At 46.2% G+C, this 19,320-nt stretch overlaps 1 protein-coding gene, 1 non-coding gene and 1 pseudogene across 2 annotated transcripts; all 3 read right to left on the bottom strand.

Moving 5' to 3' along the window:
* Positions 1–266: 266 nt before the first annotated feature.
* Positions 267–2,514, bottom strand: LOC128473593 (proprotein convertase subtilisin/kexin type 4-like). Its single transcript, XM_053455846.1, has 2 exons — positions 1,385–2,514; positions 267–1,174 (listed from the first exon to the last, which is right to left on the bottom strand). Exons 1-2 carry the CDS (start codon positions 2,512–2,514, stop codon positions 334–336), a joined length of 1,971 nt encoding a protein of 656 aa, XP_053311821.1. The 3' UTR covers positions 267–333.
* Positions 2,515–5,153: 2,639 nt separating this feature from the next.
* On the bottom strand, positions 5,154–5,225 carry TRNAT-CGU (transfer RNA threonine (anticodon CGU)). The gene has a single exon. It is a non-coding gene; the product is annotated as a tRNA-Thr (tRNA).
* Positions 5,226–8,081: 2,856 nt separating this feature from the next.
* On the bottom strand, positions 8,082–17,214 carry LOC128474947 (rab11 family-interacting protein 4-like; annotated as a pseudogene).
* Positions 17,215–19,320: the final 2,106 nt, after the last annotated feature.

The raw sequence follows: 19,320 nt of genomic DNA, 5'->3' as shown, positions 1-19,320 counted from the left end.
TGGTGACATTAAGTCACATAAAAATGATGTATTTCCAATCTTTAATCAATGTGCATTGCTATAGAATGCTTGATTCTTGTTTTGGAATCCACACAAGATATGAAATCTGAGATTGGTCTAAGCTTTTCCTTCAAGCATGCGAGCACGGTTTAGTTGTTTTATTATTCAACATAAAATTTCCAGGTACTTAAAATCTAAATTTGTAAAATATAGCAAGGAAAAGGTATTTTTGCCAAATAGTAAAAGGAATTTTATTGGTGTAACAGTGCTATCCGCGTCAGGTTGGGTCCCTGCGCAGATTCCAGATCTGATTTAGAGCACGGTGGTTGCCCATCAGACGGGACTGGGGTCTACTCGTGATCTTTTTCGTAGATACCAGTGAATGAAAACCATTAGCGGTCCCATAACCATTACAATGGCCGCACTCATTATCACTGCCACTAATGTCGTTTGAGGGATCCGGATGAATGAGGCGTTCTGTAAGTCTACACTTGGGGAGTCAGATCTTACGCATGAGTTGTCTTTTCCATTATATTCGTATAAAGGGGAACAGGAAGTGCAATTATTGGCAGACGACCCTTTACACGTAAAGCAGGATGGGTGGCAAGCGGCACAAGAACGAACAAGGTGAAAGCTGCTGGGCTCTGACACCTCCGCTCTCTGCGTAGACTTAAAGTATTTGGCAGGGCAGTAAGATAGACAGAGCTTTCCAAAGGTATAATATGGTGCCAAACATTCTATGCACGACCCATTTCTATCCCGCCTCAGACACTTTCTCATGACAGACTTCTTGATTTTCCTGGACATCATGTGTTCATCTGTCCCGTACAAAATCAACGTGACATGACGTAGAAATCCGTGGTTGGTGTAGCTTCCTCTGTTCCTAAATTCTAAGGTCCAAAGGCCCAATGGATTTTCATCCCAAGATTGTGTGGTCATGAAGGACCAATCTCTGTACCCATCAGTGCTGGTATCATGTGGTCTCTTGCCCATCAGCACAGAACGGGTGCCCATAGGACTGGTAAGATAGATTTCCAGGTCACCTCTGCGACTGTAGCTGAGGGACATTTGGGCTTGGACATGCTCAAGGGATGTTATGTGATTGGGGGACCCAGAACAGGCAGTGACATTGTAAGTCAAAATCAGATCTGAATGCACTCTTTTGGGGGTGCTCACAATTGTTATGAGGCACTTTCTTTGAGGCTGCGTTGTCTCCCATGTTTCGGCCAGCTCCACTACTCGTCCAGCATGCAAGAGTCCGTAGCCGAAAAAGTGGCTCACTTTTCTTCCCACTCCATTTATGACCCAATCGTCAGCCATTAGGTGGGCAGGACTGGACGCTCTTACTACGATATGTTGTATATCCCTCCATGTAAGAGCTGGGTTTGCCTCCAATGCCAAAGCAAGGATCCCGGCAACAAGTGGAGTGGCGGCTGAAGTCCCGGTGTGTTGATCTGTACACGTGTGGCGTATATCAGTGGTGATAAAAGTCTCTTCCTCACCACCACTGCTGCTGTAAGTGCTTGTAAGTTTGCATGCACACGCCTCACTGTACACAGGGACTGTTCCATGTTTTGAGACACCCCCAACAGCAACAGTGTAGATACTGTTGGAGAAGCCGTCACTGTTGCAGTTGTCATCCCTGCCACCGTTTCCAGATGCCCAAACAAAGATAGATCCAAGGCCACCGCGGCCATTTAGTATTCCATTGTAAAAGGCCTCAGAAGATAACTCATCTGGTCCATCCAGAAACATTCCATCATCAGGGGGACCCCAGCTGGCGCTATAAATGTCAATATGCTGTGGGTTCAAACTCAACGACTGAGCTTGAACAATGTCTGTGACTATCCCATCCAGCATTCGCACACCTCCTATTCTAGCGTTGTATGCTACTCCAGCGCCGCAGATATCATTATTGGCAACCGCAGCCACCTCGCCTGCACAGCGGGTCCCGTGGTTCTTCTCATTAGATGAGTTATATCGGGGCTGAGGGTCAGGATCGTCGTCATTAAAATCATAACTCGCTTCCGGATCATAGTTTAATGCGAGATCGGGGTGGTCCTTTTCAAGCCCATCATCCAGAACGGTCACCACCACGCCTCGTCCGGTATATCCACGGTTCCAAGCAGTCTGGATGCCTAAGTCAAGATTTTTACCCAGGTACCACTGCAAGCTGAAGAGGGGGTCTGTGGGAACCATATCAGGCTGTCTTTTCTCCCTTCTCTTCAGCGTCTGCTGCTTAAACCAGCTAACCTTGGGTTCTTTTTTCAGCTGAATATTTCTACCCCAGTGAGGGCTGAAGGATTTCCTTTGAATGCCACGATGAGATAGATGGTAGAAATCACTGCCAAGCACCACCTGCCCAAGGTTGATGAAACCGAATTTCTGTGCAATACGTTCTGCCTCTACAGAGCCATCGGGTATGTGCACAGCCCAGCTATTTGTGTAAATCTCCAAAGAGAAGATCGCATGGATCAGAACAGTAACAACGAAAACCAGAGCTATGCTCCTCATCTTGTACTGTCAGCTTACAAAAGCATCTGTTGGCCTAACGGCCAGTGCTTTTATGACCTACACTATGTCACAGTAGAGGGGCGTGGCACCTATGTTACATCACAATAGCAGGGCGGGGCTGCGTACTCTCAGCGACAAGCCTGCTAGAAAATGCTTACAGTTATAATGTCAATATATAATTCTGAAACAGTAGTGTGTGATTATATATATATATATATATATATAAACACGGTATATATACACACACATATATATATATCACACACAGACTACCATTCTAAAATGTGGGGTCACTTGGAAAATAAATGTCTAGCTGTAATAATTGCAAAGGGGTTTTTCTAACGATTGATTAGCCTTTTAAAGTTAAACTTGGATTAGAAAACACAACGTGCCGTTGGAACGCAGGAATGATGGGAGTGATAAAGAGCCTCTGAAGTTATTCCATTAAAAATCAGCCGTTTTCAGCTACAATCATTCAGTCATTTACAACATTAATGATGCCTGTGCTGTATTTCTGATGCATTTCATGTCTTTTTAATGGACAACGTTTGTTTTCTTACAAAAACAGAGACAGTTCTATGTGACCTCATACATGTAGACTTATATATATATTGCCAAGAGAACACCAAGTATCTCATAAGTGGTAATATAAACAAAACTCTTGGGGACTTTTATCAAGAGAATCTAACAGAGTAATAAAGTGACATTTAAAGAAGCGACGTGATTAAGGGTTCAAAATTGTGTAGAAAGGGCACGAGAAGACAAGCAGTCGCAGGGTCGACCCCTGTACTTACGCCACTGACCAAGATGGCTCCGGATATAAAAACATCAAATCCATGGCATGTAGCTGTATGTCCTGACTGAGTGGTGGAGGTTAACACAGTAAGGGAATATAGATATGAATGGGATCGGCATATTGTTATCCCGACGACTGAGTGAAGATGCGACCAAGGACTGATCAAGGTCGGAGTCTGCAGTCAAACTCTATTCCTGTGTTTCCTGTACAAAATTAAATATGATTTAATGATCTCTTTTTTCCCCAGTGTGATACCCATAGTTTTAGCTAATGCATACACACACATATATAACCCCATAATTTTAATAAGAATATACACCAACATTTTGTGTCATGCCAATGGGCAATAAAACCACCGTACATAACTATCACACTATGCAATGAAGAGATGCATACAACATACATCATACACTGCGCATCAGGCAAGCCCCAACTCTTCAACCAGCGACATCATTAATTAAGAGACATAATCAGAAGCTTTGGGAAGCAAAAGGTACAACCAGGGTTCATGGAATTTTATTAAGGAGAAAAACTACACATTTTCATACATTTATAATACATCTATGCACAGACATGTAGTCCATTTAATCTGTAATAACTGACAACTGCTCAGATGATCTTTAGTCATAATATAAACACAAGCCACATATTAATAGCCTGATTTATACTTTTTATGCCGACTATCAGTTTTAATGGGTTAACTACATTTCGCCCTCACAAACATGGCAGCTCCTTGAGATGAGGTACAGATGGCAGACCGCGGGAGGGCACTGGGTGTACAGAATGGCACTAGAAGCATGAAATAAATATGTAAAAAAAGTATTTGTTGTTCGGTTTTGTATATAATCCGGTCCCTCATCTGATCGCTGCACAGACACCAACATGTTTAGTGTGGCTGGTAACAGGCGGTGACCCGCCAACACGTCCTCTTCATGCGGAAGCTTTGTAATGTGTATATATATATATATATATATATATATATATACACACACACACACAAACACACGAGACCAGAGCTTGGAATAAAGATGTGAATTTCAGACACGTAGATTGTGTATGTAGAATATTTAACCCATCACATGCCTCCCTAGCATCCTTCGACATCATTCGCCTGCTGTTAGCAAAACACTATCACTGTTTGATGTAGCGCCATCGTATTCCACAGCGCTACACAATGGGCACAGAGCTCCCTCTGGTGGAGCCAGGCGGGGATGCACCATCAGCCAGTTCCGGCAGGCACAGGGCTCCCTCTGGTGGAGCCAGGCAGGAATGCACCATCAACCAATTCCCAGAGCTCCCTCTGCTGGAGGCAGGCGGGGATGCACCCTCACCCAGTTTTACGGTACCGTTTTAGTTTATGGGACGGTTCCCCCGCCAGACTCTCAATTTACATGCGTGAGATCAGACATTATTCGGGACATTAAAAAGGAAAATATAGCACTGTGGGTGCAAGAAGCGGATATATATATTAATGGGATGGCCGGAGGTGATGTGAATAGAAGATTTCTCTGTGCTGTCCATGGGAGGGCGTCTTTATAATAATACTACGCGGCAGGCACCGACTGGGATTGAACCATTTTTTAACTTTGGTTTACGAAGCCAACGTCTTACCGCTGGGCCACCACGCCGCGCCGTCTTTCTGCCGAATGGCTCCCTTGTGTGGCCGGGGGTCGGTGCAGGGGACTTTGCAGTTGGTACCAGTGGGGGGGGGGGACGAGACTGCGTTCGGTAAACAAATAACGGATTCCCTCTGTTTCATAACAAAAGGGCCTCCGAGCGACCTATCAAGCAATGAGCAGGAATACTAACCACAGAGAAACTTATTGCGGGCGCAAAAACTAGCAGGCACGGACGGGGTTCGAACCCGTGATCTTCGGTTTACGAGACCGACGCCTTACCACTTGGCCACTGCGCCGAGCTGGGGTGTTAAAAATGGAACTCGTAGCTCGCCCTATACCGTGACGCCCTCTTAAGAGTAGCCCCGGACTCTGTATGTACAAAATGCTGATCTCTATAACTCGGGTCTTCCCAATGATGGATGCATTTTCTATAGGTGCTGTCTCTATAACCAATCCTTTTTATATAGGTGCCATGTCTTTACAATAGATCCCTTTTTATATAAAGCTGTTTTTAATAGATCTTTTTTCTATAGGTGCCGTGTCTATAATTATTCCTTATTATTTATGGGTGGGCAGTGTAGGTATTGTAAGCTGGTGTGTGTCTAAAGGCAGGGGCGTGTGAGGGCAGTGTATGTGTATACACGTGTGTATGGACAGGCTTGTGTAAGGGCAGTGTATATGTGTGTGGGCACATGTGTAAAGGCAGTGTGTATGGGCAGGTGTGTAAGTGCAGTAAATGCGTGTTTATGGGTAGTGGCAGTGTATGCGTATTAATGGGCAGGTGTGTGTGCGACAGTGCATGCGTATATGTGTGTTTATGGGCAGTGTGTAAGGGCAGTGAATGCTTATATGCGTGTTAATGGACAGGTGCGGGTAAAGGCAGCGTGTATGTGTGTTTATGGACAGGTGTGTGTATGGGCAGGTGTGTAAGTGCAGTATATCTGTATATGCGTATTAATGGGCAGGTGTGTGTATGCGACAGTGTATGCGTATATGCGTGTTTATGGGCAGTGTGTAAGGGCAGTGAATGCTTATATGCGTGTTAATAGACAGGTGTGGGTAAAGGCAGCGTGTATGTGTGTTTATGGACAGGTGTGTGTCTGGGCAGGTGCAGGGCCAGCCCTACAATGGAGCCGACTGGGGCAATTGCGGTTTTGTTTTTGTTTTTTTTTTGAAGCGGAGGAGAGAGAGAGAGGGGCGCCGATTGGTTTTCGCTTACCCGCTCGGCGCCCCTCTCTCTCTCCTCTGCGGCAAGTCTCCCTGTTCGGTCTCGGTGCCGGCTTGTAATGCTGAGCACCGGAAGTGGCGTCAATTTCCGGCGCTCAGCATTACAAGCCGGCACCGTGGCAGAGCAGGGAGACTCACCGCAGGACTCTTATAGGTAAGTACCGGGGGGGGCATTTTACACTTCGCCCCAGGCGGCGTTAAGTCTTCAGCCGGCCCTGGGCAGGTGTGTAAGTGCAGTATATCTGTATATGTATCTCTAAATGTATATATATCTGTATATGCGTATTAATGGGCAGGTGTGTGTAAAGACAGTGTATGCGTATATGCGTGTTTATGGGCAGTGTGTGAGGGCAGTGAATGCTTATATGCGTGTTTATGGGCAGGTGCGGGTAAAGGCAGCGTCTATGCGTGTTTATGGACAGGTGTGTGTAAGGGCAGTGTAAATAAAATAACCTCTGTAAAAAGGGAGTCGGTGCATGGGGGGGGCTAGGGATGCGATCAACCCCATGGATGTCTCTACAGGTTTAGGGTAGAATGTGGGCTCCCTGGGGTCCAGGGCAGAGCTGTGACTGTTATTGTGTGGCCCCTTGAGGACAGCATCACTGTGGTTGCTTCGGCCTGTTACCTGTCAAATGGTGGGGTCCCCCCTACCTATTGTGTATGTACCCTAGGTCTAGGGCAGAGCTGTCATTGTTATTGTGTGGCCCTTGGAGGACAGCATCACTGTGGTTGCCTCTGCCTGTTACCTGTCATATGCTGGAGTCCCCCACCTACCTATTGTCTACGTACCCTGGCTGCTGTAACGCAAGTGGAATGAAGTTCTCGTGCATGCATTTTTATTATAACAAATTCATGGGGGCAGCTTTGTGGAAAAATTACCCCCAGTATCTAAGAATTTAGCCACCCCCGAGAGGGCTCATGGGAAGAGGTCAGTATGGCATGCAGATTCGGGCCTAACAAGAGAGAGCCGCGGCTAAAGAGAGAGAGAGAGACAGCACCTGGGCTAATGAGAGGGAACAGAAATCGGGGCTCTCCAGTGACCCGTTGCCCGGTGGTGCTGTGCACACAGTCTGCGTCCATCTCCGGCCTTTAGCAAACGGCTACAATTTACACGACCGCATGGATCACGCGAAGCGTTTGTACTAATGATTGGCGCAAAGCTCCTCGCGCTATTACTAGTGATACAATTTAATGAAGAATACAGCAAAGTAGCGCAAACAGACGGAACCGGCGCCACACTTTAAGAACCAGCGCAGATCTTCACTCAACTTTGAGACAAAATGTACAAATCTCTACTTTATTTACACATTTACAAGGTGTGGAAAACAGTAAAGAAATGGTCCATGGGAATGTATGGAGTAGGATGAAGGCACAAACCCAGAAACCCATGCAAGTGATCCAATTACTGCTCCGGTACATACAGAAAAATAAGCCGTCATACAGAAAATAAGCCTTCAACAGGGTGCACACTCTGATGGGCAGGGGGGCTTGCTTTTCATAGTACATACCCCAAAATGGGCTAATGTTAACCCTTTATGGGTCAGCAACCCATTGGTTTATTTACAGATGCTATAGATCTCCCACCGCTTGGTATCTCCAGAACAACCCGGGGCAGACATTGTCTCTTTTGAAGTTGTGTTTACAAAATTACACTCACATGTAAACATATGTGTAGACTGGAACGTGCTCTAATTCTGCTTCGAATGGGACCTGGAGGCCTCTAGAAGTCTCTAATATGCCATCCCAAATGCTAGGAAGCTAATAGTCTACGGTCTGTAAACAGACATGACAGAGCCACTTGGCATAAATGTGGCTTAAAAGAAGAGCATTCATGTGAGAGTCAGGACAAGCTGCTCACACGTATCCAGCCTCTCGAGCTCTATCCATCTGCAGCAGACACATTTTACATGCCTCAGAAAACGAAGGGATCATAAATGTGAATGTCATATTCGCATTTTACCAAAACGGCAGAATTCTGGCGATGGCCACGGGCATGACTTCTACAGACAGATATGTAAAACTGTGTCACCATATTCCCATCAGATCATGTTCTGTGCGGTAAAAGCGTCTTCTCCTCCAAATCTTGCTCTTGACGGAGGGGAGATTCGTTTTTTATTTCCAGTATGGAGGGGTTATGATCCAGAATGGCAAGGATGATTTTGTCCATGTATTGCTGTAGTCGGTAGTTGATCTCTTCTTGTTCTTTTAAGGCCTCCACGAGCTACAAACAAATAATAAAAATGGTAGCGAGGGTTTGTGGATAGACTCGGCTCTCATTACCCGATGTCTCTTGGGGAGTCGCAGTATTAAATCGCTGCATATTACCGCAACAGTGCAGACTGTGGCCCCTGAGAAACACGTGTAAAACTTCTGTGGGGAGTACGTGTCTCTTACCTCATCCCTGGGGGGAGAATGTGTCTCTTACCTCATCCCTGGAGGCAGAGTCTATTTCAGCGGCCAAAGACTGAGCCTTGGTCTGGGTGGAAAACAGACTTTTTGCCTCATACAGACTGAGGCTGAGGATTTGGCCATTTAAGTCGTCGTTCTGATCCCGGAGCTTCTGGTTATCCTGCAGACAGAAGGGACGGTCAGGGATGGACACGTGTGAATCAGCGTAACTGCAACTTCACACATAAATAACATTGGCGATATAATGAACTCAAGCTCATGGTAATCAACCTGCACCTATGGCAGACATTAATGATGTTGCATGGGAATAAGCTGTAAAATTCTGAGGCCTCCAAAGTTCCTTTGTTCTGGAGACCACCGTGTCAGAGGTAATCACCAGTTTGAGCTTCCTGATTTCTTGCTCCAGTTCTGCTTCCCTGGTCTTGGTGTTGAGTTCACACTGCCCAGAAGACAAACTCTGTCCTCTGCTCATCTGCAAATGGTACAGCTCCTTCCTCAAGTCTTCAATGAGCTAAAAAATAGATGGAGGACATGTCAGAGAACCGAATGATAAGCAGAAAGACACAGGGTGTGACTTCTCCTACAGATTTACATTCATGGTACAGCAAGGGTCATGGGAGTAGCTACTTCCCAACTCTTACCCCCTGTGGTGTAAATACCAAATGAGCCGAATGCCCATTCCCCAAAGCCCAAAGAGCGGACTCACATCCTGAGTGGCTTCCCTTTCCTGGAAGTCTGTCTCAGTTTATCCATCATTTTCTTGTACAGATCCATCTCATCTTTAAGCCGCAGACTGGTGTCTTCCAACTTGTCTGACATCCGCTGCCTTTCCTGCAGCAGCAAAGATTACATTTTCCCTTTCAAGTTAATCAACAGCAAATGAATCAATAGAGCTCATGCCTCATTCATTTATAGGTGTCTGGTATTGTGAGAGTTCTAGAAAATCCAATTAAAATGTAAAAGAGGAATTTCACAGGAACTCGGCCACTAAGATGCCGGAGTGAGATGTGTTGAGCCATGACCTAGGAGATGTACCTTTTAACCTCATTGTGGGCCCAGTATACAAAGTTTGGACTGACAAGCTCTGCAGGTATGCTGTAAATGGCAGTCTGGGGGAAGACCCTGGGCTGCAGAAACTCTGGCCCCACCGTTTAAAGGGAGTTTAAAGGTTTACGAGAGGGTGGCCGAATTTTGGTATTTCAGACAACTCTGAAGTCAGAGAAACCTAGACTCTGAAAGCAGATCAGAGAACTCGGCATGTCTCATCTGAGGCCATGGGAGGCTCACCTCGTCTATCTTCTCTGACTGTGATTTCAGTCTGGTTATGGACGTTAATAATTCCTCATTTTCCTCCTCCAGTTCCTGAACCCTGAAAAATAAATCACAATAAAATGGCTGCACCGATGCCTGCAAATTCCTTGGAAATACTTGGAATTTTTGCGGCAGTTTTGAGCTGCTGGTATCATCTATTTTGCCCTTTCCAGCTGCTGTCAGAGCTCAGGCCTTACGTACTCCTCGCTTTGCACTGTATACATTTGTGTACTTTACGTAATGCTAACCGATGTACTCAGCGCTTTACAGTTTCTTGTATAAGAACAAAGGAAGCTACAATGAGTTCAGCCATTTAATAAGTACAGCGCTCAACAGACATTACGATTGGGGTTCAATACATATGAAAACATTAAGAAGGGCTGTCCCACAGAGATTACAGTCTAAGCCTATCCCATGCACACTTACATTTTTTCACTGGATTAACATCTTCCACTTGTGATTAAACGTTTCCTTAAAATTTTTATCTTGAGATCCATTCCCCATTTTAGTGGACCTCCTCTGCTGCTGGTACGCGCAGAACGGAATATACCACCTGGGGTCAGCGCTGAACACATTATAGTTCATCCTGAAGTGAGACATGTGAAGGTCTCTGAGACACAAATGCATTGGCCATTACCTGGCACTCAGTAGTTCAATCTCTGTGTTTTTCTCTTTCTGGAGCTTGCCAAACATTTCTCTGTGCCGTTTGAGTTCCTCATCCATGACCTGGTCTGATCGCGTCTCCTGATCTTTTAAAAGCTCCTCTAATTCATGGACTCTGAAAGGATGTGAATATTGTGAGACTGTTCCCTATTTGAGATTCATTTGCGGTTATCACAAGCTGAAAAAGGAAACAATGGAATTTTCCAGGGTATGACAAGGCCATCACCTACCCAGGATAATATATTCGGCCCACCTTCATCCATACAGGCCATGCATTATGGTCTATATATATATATATATATATATATATATATATATATATGTGTCATCTATATACTGTATAATAGATGGAAATGGTTACATATGGACTACAATCTATATGTTAAGCATTGGCATATTTTGAATGGGCAATATCCTAGGTCTGACCAACAGCAGCTCCCCCGCCACTTACCCCCGTGGTCTCTGTCCTCTATTTTGTGAGTCGCGATATAATATGTTTCTTTATACCCACTATCATTCCCACGTATGGCAGCCTAGCCTTAGTCTCTGCTTGTATGCGTTAAACCTTGTAACTGCCCCAGGCTGGCGCGTCTTACCGATGGACCAGCTGCGTGTTTTCATGTTTCAGTTTGCTTTTGACATCCCCGCAAGTTAAATTCTCATTTTCCAGCTCTGTCACCTTCTTCTCTAGGAAGCTCACCTGCCAAAGCAAAAGGAGATGTCAGCAAGTCCCAGATTACGACCCATGTCTACCTGCATTATATTCTGTGTCGCACATAGTGCATCGCAGTTTGCTGCGCATGGGGTAGCGTAACTGCACACCAGTCAGGATGTCCATGCTGACCGCTGCTGAATGCACCTACAATGGGCACGTGAACCTACGAACTGGATAACGGAGCGATGGAAGAAGGTGGCCGGTCTGATGGCCGGGTGTGTTGCTTACCTGGAGAACACGGGGCAACGGGAGGCGTCCATGGAGGCCGCACCTCGCAACTTACAGGACTTAAAGGACCTGCTGCTAATGTCTCGGTGCTGGATACCGCAACACACCTTCAGAGGTCTAGTGAGTCGGGTCAAAAGGGGGACCTACACAGCATTAGCCAGGTGGTCATAATGTTATGGCTGATCGCTGTATATACGCACTCGTTAGAGCAGGCCCCCCTCAACTATTGTTTCTGTGAGTCAAACTTTTTTGACTTTTGCTCCTTGTTCTGTCCTGATTAAACAGTGTACAGTGCTGTGGAATATGATGGCACGATATAAGAAATAAATAATAATAACCCTTTCAGTGATGGCATTATCACACACTTTGACTCAAATAAAAATAGCCCGACACGTGCCCTTCCTACCTTTTCGGTGATGTCATTGTCACATGAGTCAATGCTGTCCCGGAAGAGATCCTCGGTGCTGCCGTTACTGCTGCTCAGGTTGCTGTTGTGGAGAAGTTGCCTGAGGACACCAGAGGTCATTGGTCACCATGATCAGCATAATGAAATTATCCCAAGACCATCCGTGGATTGCGGCCCATCATTCATTATGAAAGATTCATTCTCAATAGCATATTTACTTAGTACGTATCCCTCAGGCTATTTTATAAAAATCTGTTTTACATACGCGACATTCTCAATGATGTGCACAAAAGCTACAAGACCGGAGAGGACAGACCGTTATCCCCAATTTGCATGCACTTGTCACATAGGCAGCCATGTCGTCAGATACAACCCCTTGGGCATTGGAGAATAAAGGACCCTCATACTTTTCTTAAGTGCTACAGACTCCGACCTCCCAGAAATACTGTATCACAACCCTTATTCACAACCCTTATTCTAGATGTTTCTTACTCTCTTACCTCCGATAGATCAGGCTGTAAACGCCTCACCTGTTGGCTTTCAGGCTTTTTAGCCTGGCTTCCAGGTCGTTCAGAAGGGTAATTTTTTGCAGCACTGGGAGCAGTACATGTCTAGTAAGTTGTCGTTGTACGTGCGTCTCATCTTCTGCAGCGTTTGTCCTGCACTGTTTGACATAACAAATGGTTTATTACAACACTTCCTGTATAAACAGGAAGTCATGGGCAAGGTGGCAGAGGTGGGGGTTCATCTCATTTGTCTCCAGATTGGATATTCATTCCACCTATGCTTTCTTTACAAGATGTATATATAATGTATGCCGAATTACACCGTCTGAGCCAGGTATCATTGAGCGTTTACCCTCCCTGGGCTAAGGGTCCAACCCCAGGAAAAAGCTCATGCTTCCGATATGTTGTATGACGTCTGCAGCACTAGAAACGTTCCCAGACATCGCAGACAGTGTTTAAAACGATCACGATGGCTGTAACGCTTTCTAACCCCACTGACTCACACGCAGCCTGTTTGCTAATGATGCCCACGGGGGGGCCAGCATGGGCTATAGTGGGCCTTGACTGTTGTGCGGAGGAGGGGTAGGCTTTTTGGCGGGAATTTTGGGGGTGGAGTTGGGGGTAGATTATATAAGTGGTTGCTTTCCCGGGCTCAGGAACCATTTTTTGTGGTTAGCTTACCTGGTTGCGTGTCCCACCCTCCCTCCCCTTTTTTCTTTTGTTTGTAGGTTTGTGTCGTTTGTCACAGTCTGTGGGGCGGCAGCTTGCCAGGTATCCAGGGGGTTAATGTGGTGGTAAGTGAATGGTTGGTAACATCTGGTGGGAGGTTCTTGGCTGTCAGTGCTGGAACCTCAGGTCAGGGTGGGGGCATCTCGGTATGTCCCTTCCTTAAGTGGCATTTGGTTATGGTACCTGGATTGCTTGGCAAGCTTGGGTGTTTATTGTATATATTTACATGTTGGTGTTTGAGTCATTGTCCTTGTTAACGCACCTATGTTTATTGTTTCAGGTTTTGGCGTGACAATGACTCTAATAAATAAAATTGGCTGTGGCCTTTTCTCATCCATATTTTTGGTGTGGTGTCTTTATTGGGGGGTTTGAATGGGGAGTTAAGCCTAGCCCGGAGAATCGAAGCTACAACAGTCATTAACATGACCATGTGACCGTGCATGATTTTGTTTCATGGAGGCCAGAGTTCATGTAGAAATGGATGTAGAAAACATGGAGCCCTGAATGGCATTTAGATCTGTCCTTCTACTTTGTGAATACCTAGAAGAGATAGACGAGCCCAGATCAGAGTAGGCATTGGTTTTGCTCTCGTCGTCCTGACACGGGCTGCTGGGGCGGTAATCAGCATCTTCACCTTCTCCGTAGTCTTCAAACTGCTCCTCGTTACTGATTAAGGAGGCCGTGGAGTGCGTTGAGAAATCAGCTGACGGGTTCAGGAGGTTTCTAGGGAAATATCATTTCATCATTTCATTTAATATCGTCAATGTTAAGACGTTATTAATTCCCCAAAACCCCCTCAAACCACATCTGGCTCAGGCCGATATATATAATGCACACACACATACGTGGACATACATTCACACACGCACACATATATAGCGGAAACAATACAGGTCCCACTTACCGGTCTCTAGGGAGGTAGAGGCCATCCAGCTCTCCAGTCTTGTCTTCACTCGGACCCTCTTCTGATGTTTCCGAGCTCTGAGTGCCCTCAATGGCGCTGTCTGGATCGGACTCATGGAGGAGTCCACACTGCGTCGATGTCATCCGGTCTTCGTCTGGATACGACTCGGAATCGCTGTACGTGCTCTGCCTGTCCATGGAGATCCCCTCTGGCAGCTCAGTGCTCTGTTCCTACACAAGGAGACAACATGCAACTTACAGCTGCAAATGCAACATCACAGAGCGAACGCCTTCGGATCATAGGCATTATTGTCAATGACTCCCAACCTTGAGAAGCGCTAAGGTGTATAAAATAGACTGCGTTCGCTGTAAGGAGTACTTCCTCACCACGGAGAGTGCCAAAAGGAAGCTCCGCTCTGGCTGCGGATGGTGAACCGTGTACAGTAAACACTACTTACCTCTCAATTACATGCCCCAGGACACGATTGAGGGGCTGAAAGGGTCCCTCTTTCTCACCCTAATTTCTCTTATTAACAACCTGAGAAGCAGAAGGCACCAGTTACCCCGTTATGCAGGATGCAGCTTCTATAGAAACGGTAACCGGCAGTTACCCTGATATTATTCTTCCGGGGCTTTCTCTCAGTACATCTCCCAGAATTATGAAGAAGCTTTCAAAATCCAGCTTTCTACATTCCTCCTGCCCCACTCATTGCCTGCTTCCCTCTACCCCAACCTGGGGGGGGGTGTATTGCTGGCACAGAGCCCTCACCTTGCCCCTGTGGGGGTATTGCTGGCACAGCGCCCCTTAACCTTGCCCCTGCGGGGGTATTGCTGGCACAGCGCCCTCACCTTGCCCCTCTGGGGGTATTGCTGGCACAGCACCCTCACCTTGCCCCTCTGGGGGTATTGCGCTCGGGATGAGCTCTTCCGATTACTCTGTGGGACTCAGAATCGGACCCGCCCATTGCCACCGTTGCTGGGTGACAAGAAGCGTCTCTAGGGCTGCGCATCTCAATTACATCATCAGGTCGCGTGTCAGGAGGGGAAGGAGTTTCGGGTATCTCACTGGCCACGCTCACTCCTAACTCCGCCCGGATACAGACAGGAGTTGCGCGTGCGCCACATGTAAACGGTATGACGTGTGTAACATGTAAATAGCATGACTCATACAATATGCATATAACATGTAAACGGCATGCTTGTGTAACATGTAAATAACATGACTTATCCAATATTTATATAACATGTAAAAAGGAATGATGTATGTAACATGTAAGCTGCATGATTCTCACAGCATGTATATAACATGAAAACAGCAGTGTGTGCCGGTAAATAGTATTATCCCTGCATGGTCTGGGCAACTGTGGGGGTCTCCCGAACAGGCCTGTGATCACCTGCCTGGAATTTGGTACTGTTCCTCTTAAAATGGGCCACTTGGCAGCTATAGTTGTTAAGGGGAATGTGATTGGCTCCTCATTCTCCTTTTAAAGGAACCCTCCTACCGATGAGATAATGTGGCGGATGGCACTCTGTAAGGATATCCATTCATTTATATTTCTACCTTAGGGAGAAGCTGCAGCTCATGGGGTCTGACCCTTCGGCCACTGGCTGAAGCAGCCAATTAGTGTCAGGAAACAACTGGGAGCGCTTTCTACGCATGTGCTTGGGGGTCTTATTAGTGCTCGCGAAGTCCCCAGCTCGGGGGTCGTTTCGGAAGTCTGACTGGGGTTGTAGCACTCTGTTACCTGGTGGTAGAAATCCACATATCCCGTGTGATATTGAGGGCGTTCTCCGTGTTTTACCCCCAGCACTCCATACACCAGCTCATCACACCCTGGAAGAAAAAGGATCTGTCACCATTTTCTCCTCCGTGGGGACAGGAAGCCGGCCCTTCATCACGGATTACATGTATGATGTGACAAGAAATCCCAACCTTTAATCGCGAACACTCCGCAGCAAAAGTCCTTGAAATTTATTCTTCCCAAGTCATTTGGGTCCAAAAATTTAACAAGTTTCTCCACCTATTGGGGGGGGGGTGGGATTTAATGCCTTTCCAAATCCACGCGAAGACGCCTGCAGACACACCCAGAAGCCTGCATCCCTGCGCATTGGCCCCAAAACACACGCAGACGCCCGCATTCCTGCACATTCGCCCCAAAACACACGCAGATGCTCTCATTCCAGCACATTGGCCCCAAAACACACGCAGACGCCCACATTCCTGCACATTGGCCCTCAAACACACGCAGGTGCCCACATTTGCTCCCATACACATGCAGATGCCCGCTTTCACGCACGGACACCCACATACACATGTCGACTCCCACATTCGCCCCCATACACACGCAGTGTCACAAAGCCTTCTGCAACATTCCCATGATGACCGGGTCCTTCCTGTGCCCCATGAGAGGGTTTTCCGGAAGCGCGCTGTGGACAGACCTGCATAGTTTGCGGACGGCAGCCTTTGGTGCCCGTATTAAGGAGCCCTTTGCCAGTCGTGGCCCCAGATCTCCCCGGCCTCCGGAGTCTCGGGGGCTGCTGTGCGTTTGCGGCAGAGATGGTGCTTAGGGCCCCCAGAGGGTACGGAGGTAAAATAGAATTAGCCCATTTTAATGGCAATCATGAATAACATGATTTATTAAACTCGTTATTTGTGCTGCAGTGATTGCATTTAATTGCTCATTAAAACAATTTGCAGTACAGGCCCTCCATCTTTCTAGCTAGGGCCCCGAAAACCCTAGAGCCATTAGAGCTAGAATGACTCAATCTAAAATCAAATCTGAATTAAGACCGGAGGACATAATAAGGATTTTAAATCAGGAAAGAAATGGGCAGATCTGCCATAAAATCCGGTCTCCCCGACCCCTCCCAAAGCGCGGGGATTTTTGGGGAGATGCGCGATGAATAGCGACAGGTCTGCGCAGCCGGTAAAGCCCGGTGTCCTCACCTCATCCCCCCGAGCAAACTGTAGCCCCAGATCCATGAAATGTTCCACCTTGATAAAGCCGTCAGCATCTTCATCGCACATGTCGAAGACCTGCTTCAGCCTCCTGAGGAAGTGCAGGAGATGCTGCTGAGTCCCCGCGCCGAAGCCCGCACACTCCATCAGGGAGACTAGCAGCAGCTCAGTACGCGGAGCCTGGGCACAGCCGCCATCATCACTTCATCATGAGCTGGAGCCGGGGAGAAGTGGGGAGGAGAGACAGACATGGGAGGAGGGATCCAGAGAAGGAGCGGGAGGGGAGAAAGCAATGGGTAGTTTATTGGGGTTTGTAAATATGGTGGTTTGCTGGGGACGGGATGCTGATAGTCACAAAGTGGTGGTATTGGGGGCAATAACAATGAATTGCCCCCAGTGCGGGAAGTTATGTGTGACAGGAGCCAGAGGGAACCTGCAGGGGTGGCCCGGGATAATAATTAAGCACTAACCGTAGGCCTTTCACTTGGTGAGCATTACGTATGACTAACGGAAATGTATGGGGCGTCATTGAGGAGATTGGGGTGTATACTGAATTCATAAAGCTTTAAATAATGGTTAGTAAATGCCCACAACACCCACCTCCTCCAGTCATGGAGCAACCGCAGGTGGGGAGCCAGGAGCTTATAAACAATGAGTTGGGGGGAGCCATGTCTGCATTTTCCCCCATTGTTTCTATACAGGCCAAGGAAGGTCGCCATTCCTCTACATTGTTAGCCTGTAAGCCGGGCGCTCTTCACCTAACGTATCATACCCTGTGAATGTATATATTATGTAGGAAGCGCTGTGTAAATGGCGCTCTATAAATAAAACATACTTCTCATGTATTATCGCTTGTTTGCTGTTTCTTATAGTTACATTCGCAGACCATGAATGGCACAATGTCGGCCTGGTAAGAAATGTAACATTGCTGCGTAGAGAGGATTCTTATGAAATTGAAGAGACTAATCAAATACCTTTTGAGACGCTGATTACATGAATAAACATTTATACTAACTGCTACTGATAGGAAACACAATTTTACAGGATAATATGTAACGTTTTAGATAATCATTTGACATTTACCAAGGTGGTAACGTGTATCCTTGGCCCAGAACGGGAGCTTTTCTCTTGCATTAGATAATGTTGCCGGTACCCAGGAGACACTGACGCCTTTACGCTCGACTCGTCCGCCGCACACAGGGCATCCTCTGAGAATTATCCGCAAAGTACCAATGTGGCCCGAGATGTGTCACAGAGTAGGTGGTAATAAGTCTGGTGCAGGAGATGGTTATTTAAAGATCTAGGTGTCCACGAGCACCGTTAGAATAAGAATATATTTGTTGTAAATCGATACAAAAATCCCTCGACTTATAAACGACTGCTGTTTCGACTGTTGTTCTTTTAGGTTCCTGAACGATTCTAACGTTTTAAGATCGAATGCTGTCACCACTATCTGGTCCTTAAATATTCTGTTCAAACCGCATGCAACAGTTCATCCGTCACTCTAAAGAGACAAAATGTGGGCATTTGCCAGCAAAAAGGTGCATTTCATTACAGCAGCATAGACGGTATTTGGTGTCTATAGAGAAAATGATATGATATGATATGTATAAAATAAAGGAGCTTGCCACGTTGCATGTATTAAAACTTCCATGTAATTGATCCCAGTATTACTCACCCATAGAATTCCTACCTCTCTGAATATGCCCCGTGCAAAAAAAAATCACGCACTTGGGGCAGCCTACCCGACAAGTTATCTATCCGTCCGAGAGATTCATGATTTGTATTTCACCAAATCACCTGAATATTGAGATTACCGCAAAGCTTGAGTAAAGAACATTCTGATGGTTTATGGATTATTGCTTCAATTGTTCTGTATAGTAGATACAAAAATGGCCAAAATTTTCTGACTAAATCTAATGTTTCATATACTCCAGTGGGATTTATTTCTTCCACTAGAGAATGCATGCCTGTGTGGTGAGCAAGACATTCTTATGTTAATTCAATTATTTTCCACACAAGTATACTTAAAATCACGCAATCTTAGTAAAAAAACAGGCTTGAGTATCTTTCAATTTAAAATTACATTTTCTTTATTGCTAAACGATGTCCAAACATCCTGTTAGTCACCTGCTGTGATTTAGAATGAACTGTAACTACACACATTGGTTCAGCCACAGACACGAGTCGAGGGGTATGTGATTAAAAAAAAATAAAAAATACAGTTTATCAGCTTTCTCCGACAACCTGGAGGCAACATGCGTGACATAAATAAAGAGAGAAAGGTGGAAAACATCAATAAAACCCTGCTGACTCAGCTTTAAATGTATCTCCA

This window comes from Spea bombifrons, chromosome 2, assembly GCF_027358695.1.
Source record: "Spea bombifrons isolate aSpeBom1 chromosome 2, aSpeBom1.2.pri, whole genome shotgun sequence".
In the NCBI taxonomy this organism is placed as follows: Eukaryota; Metazoa; Chordata; class Amphibia; order Anura; family Pelobatidae; genus Spea; species Spea bombifrons.
The sequence above is the reverse complement of the archived record's forward strand: the minus strand, read 5'-3'. Positions and strand labels throughout refer to the sequence as shown.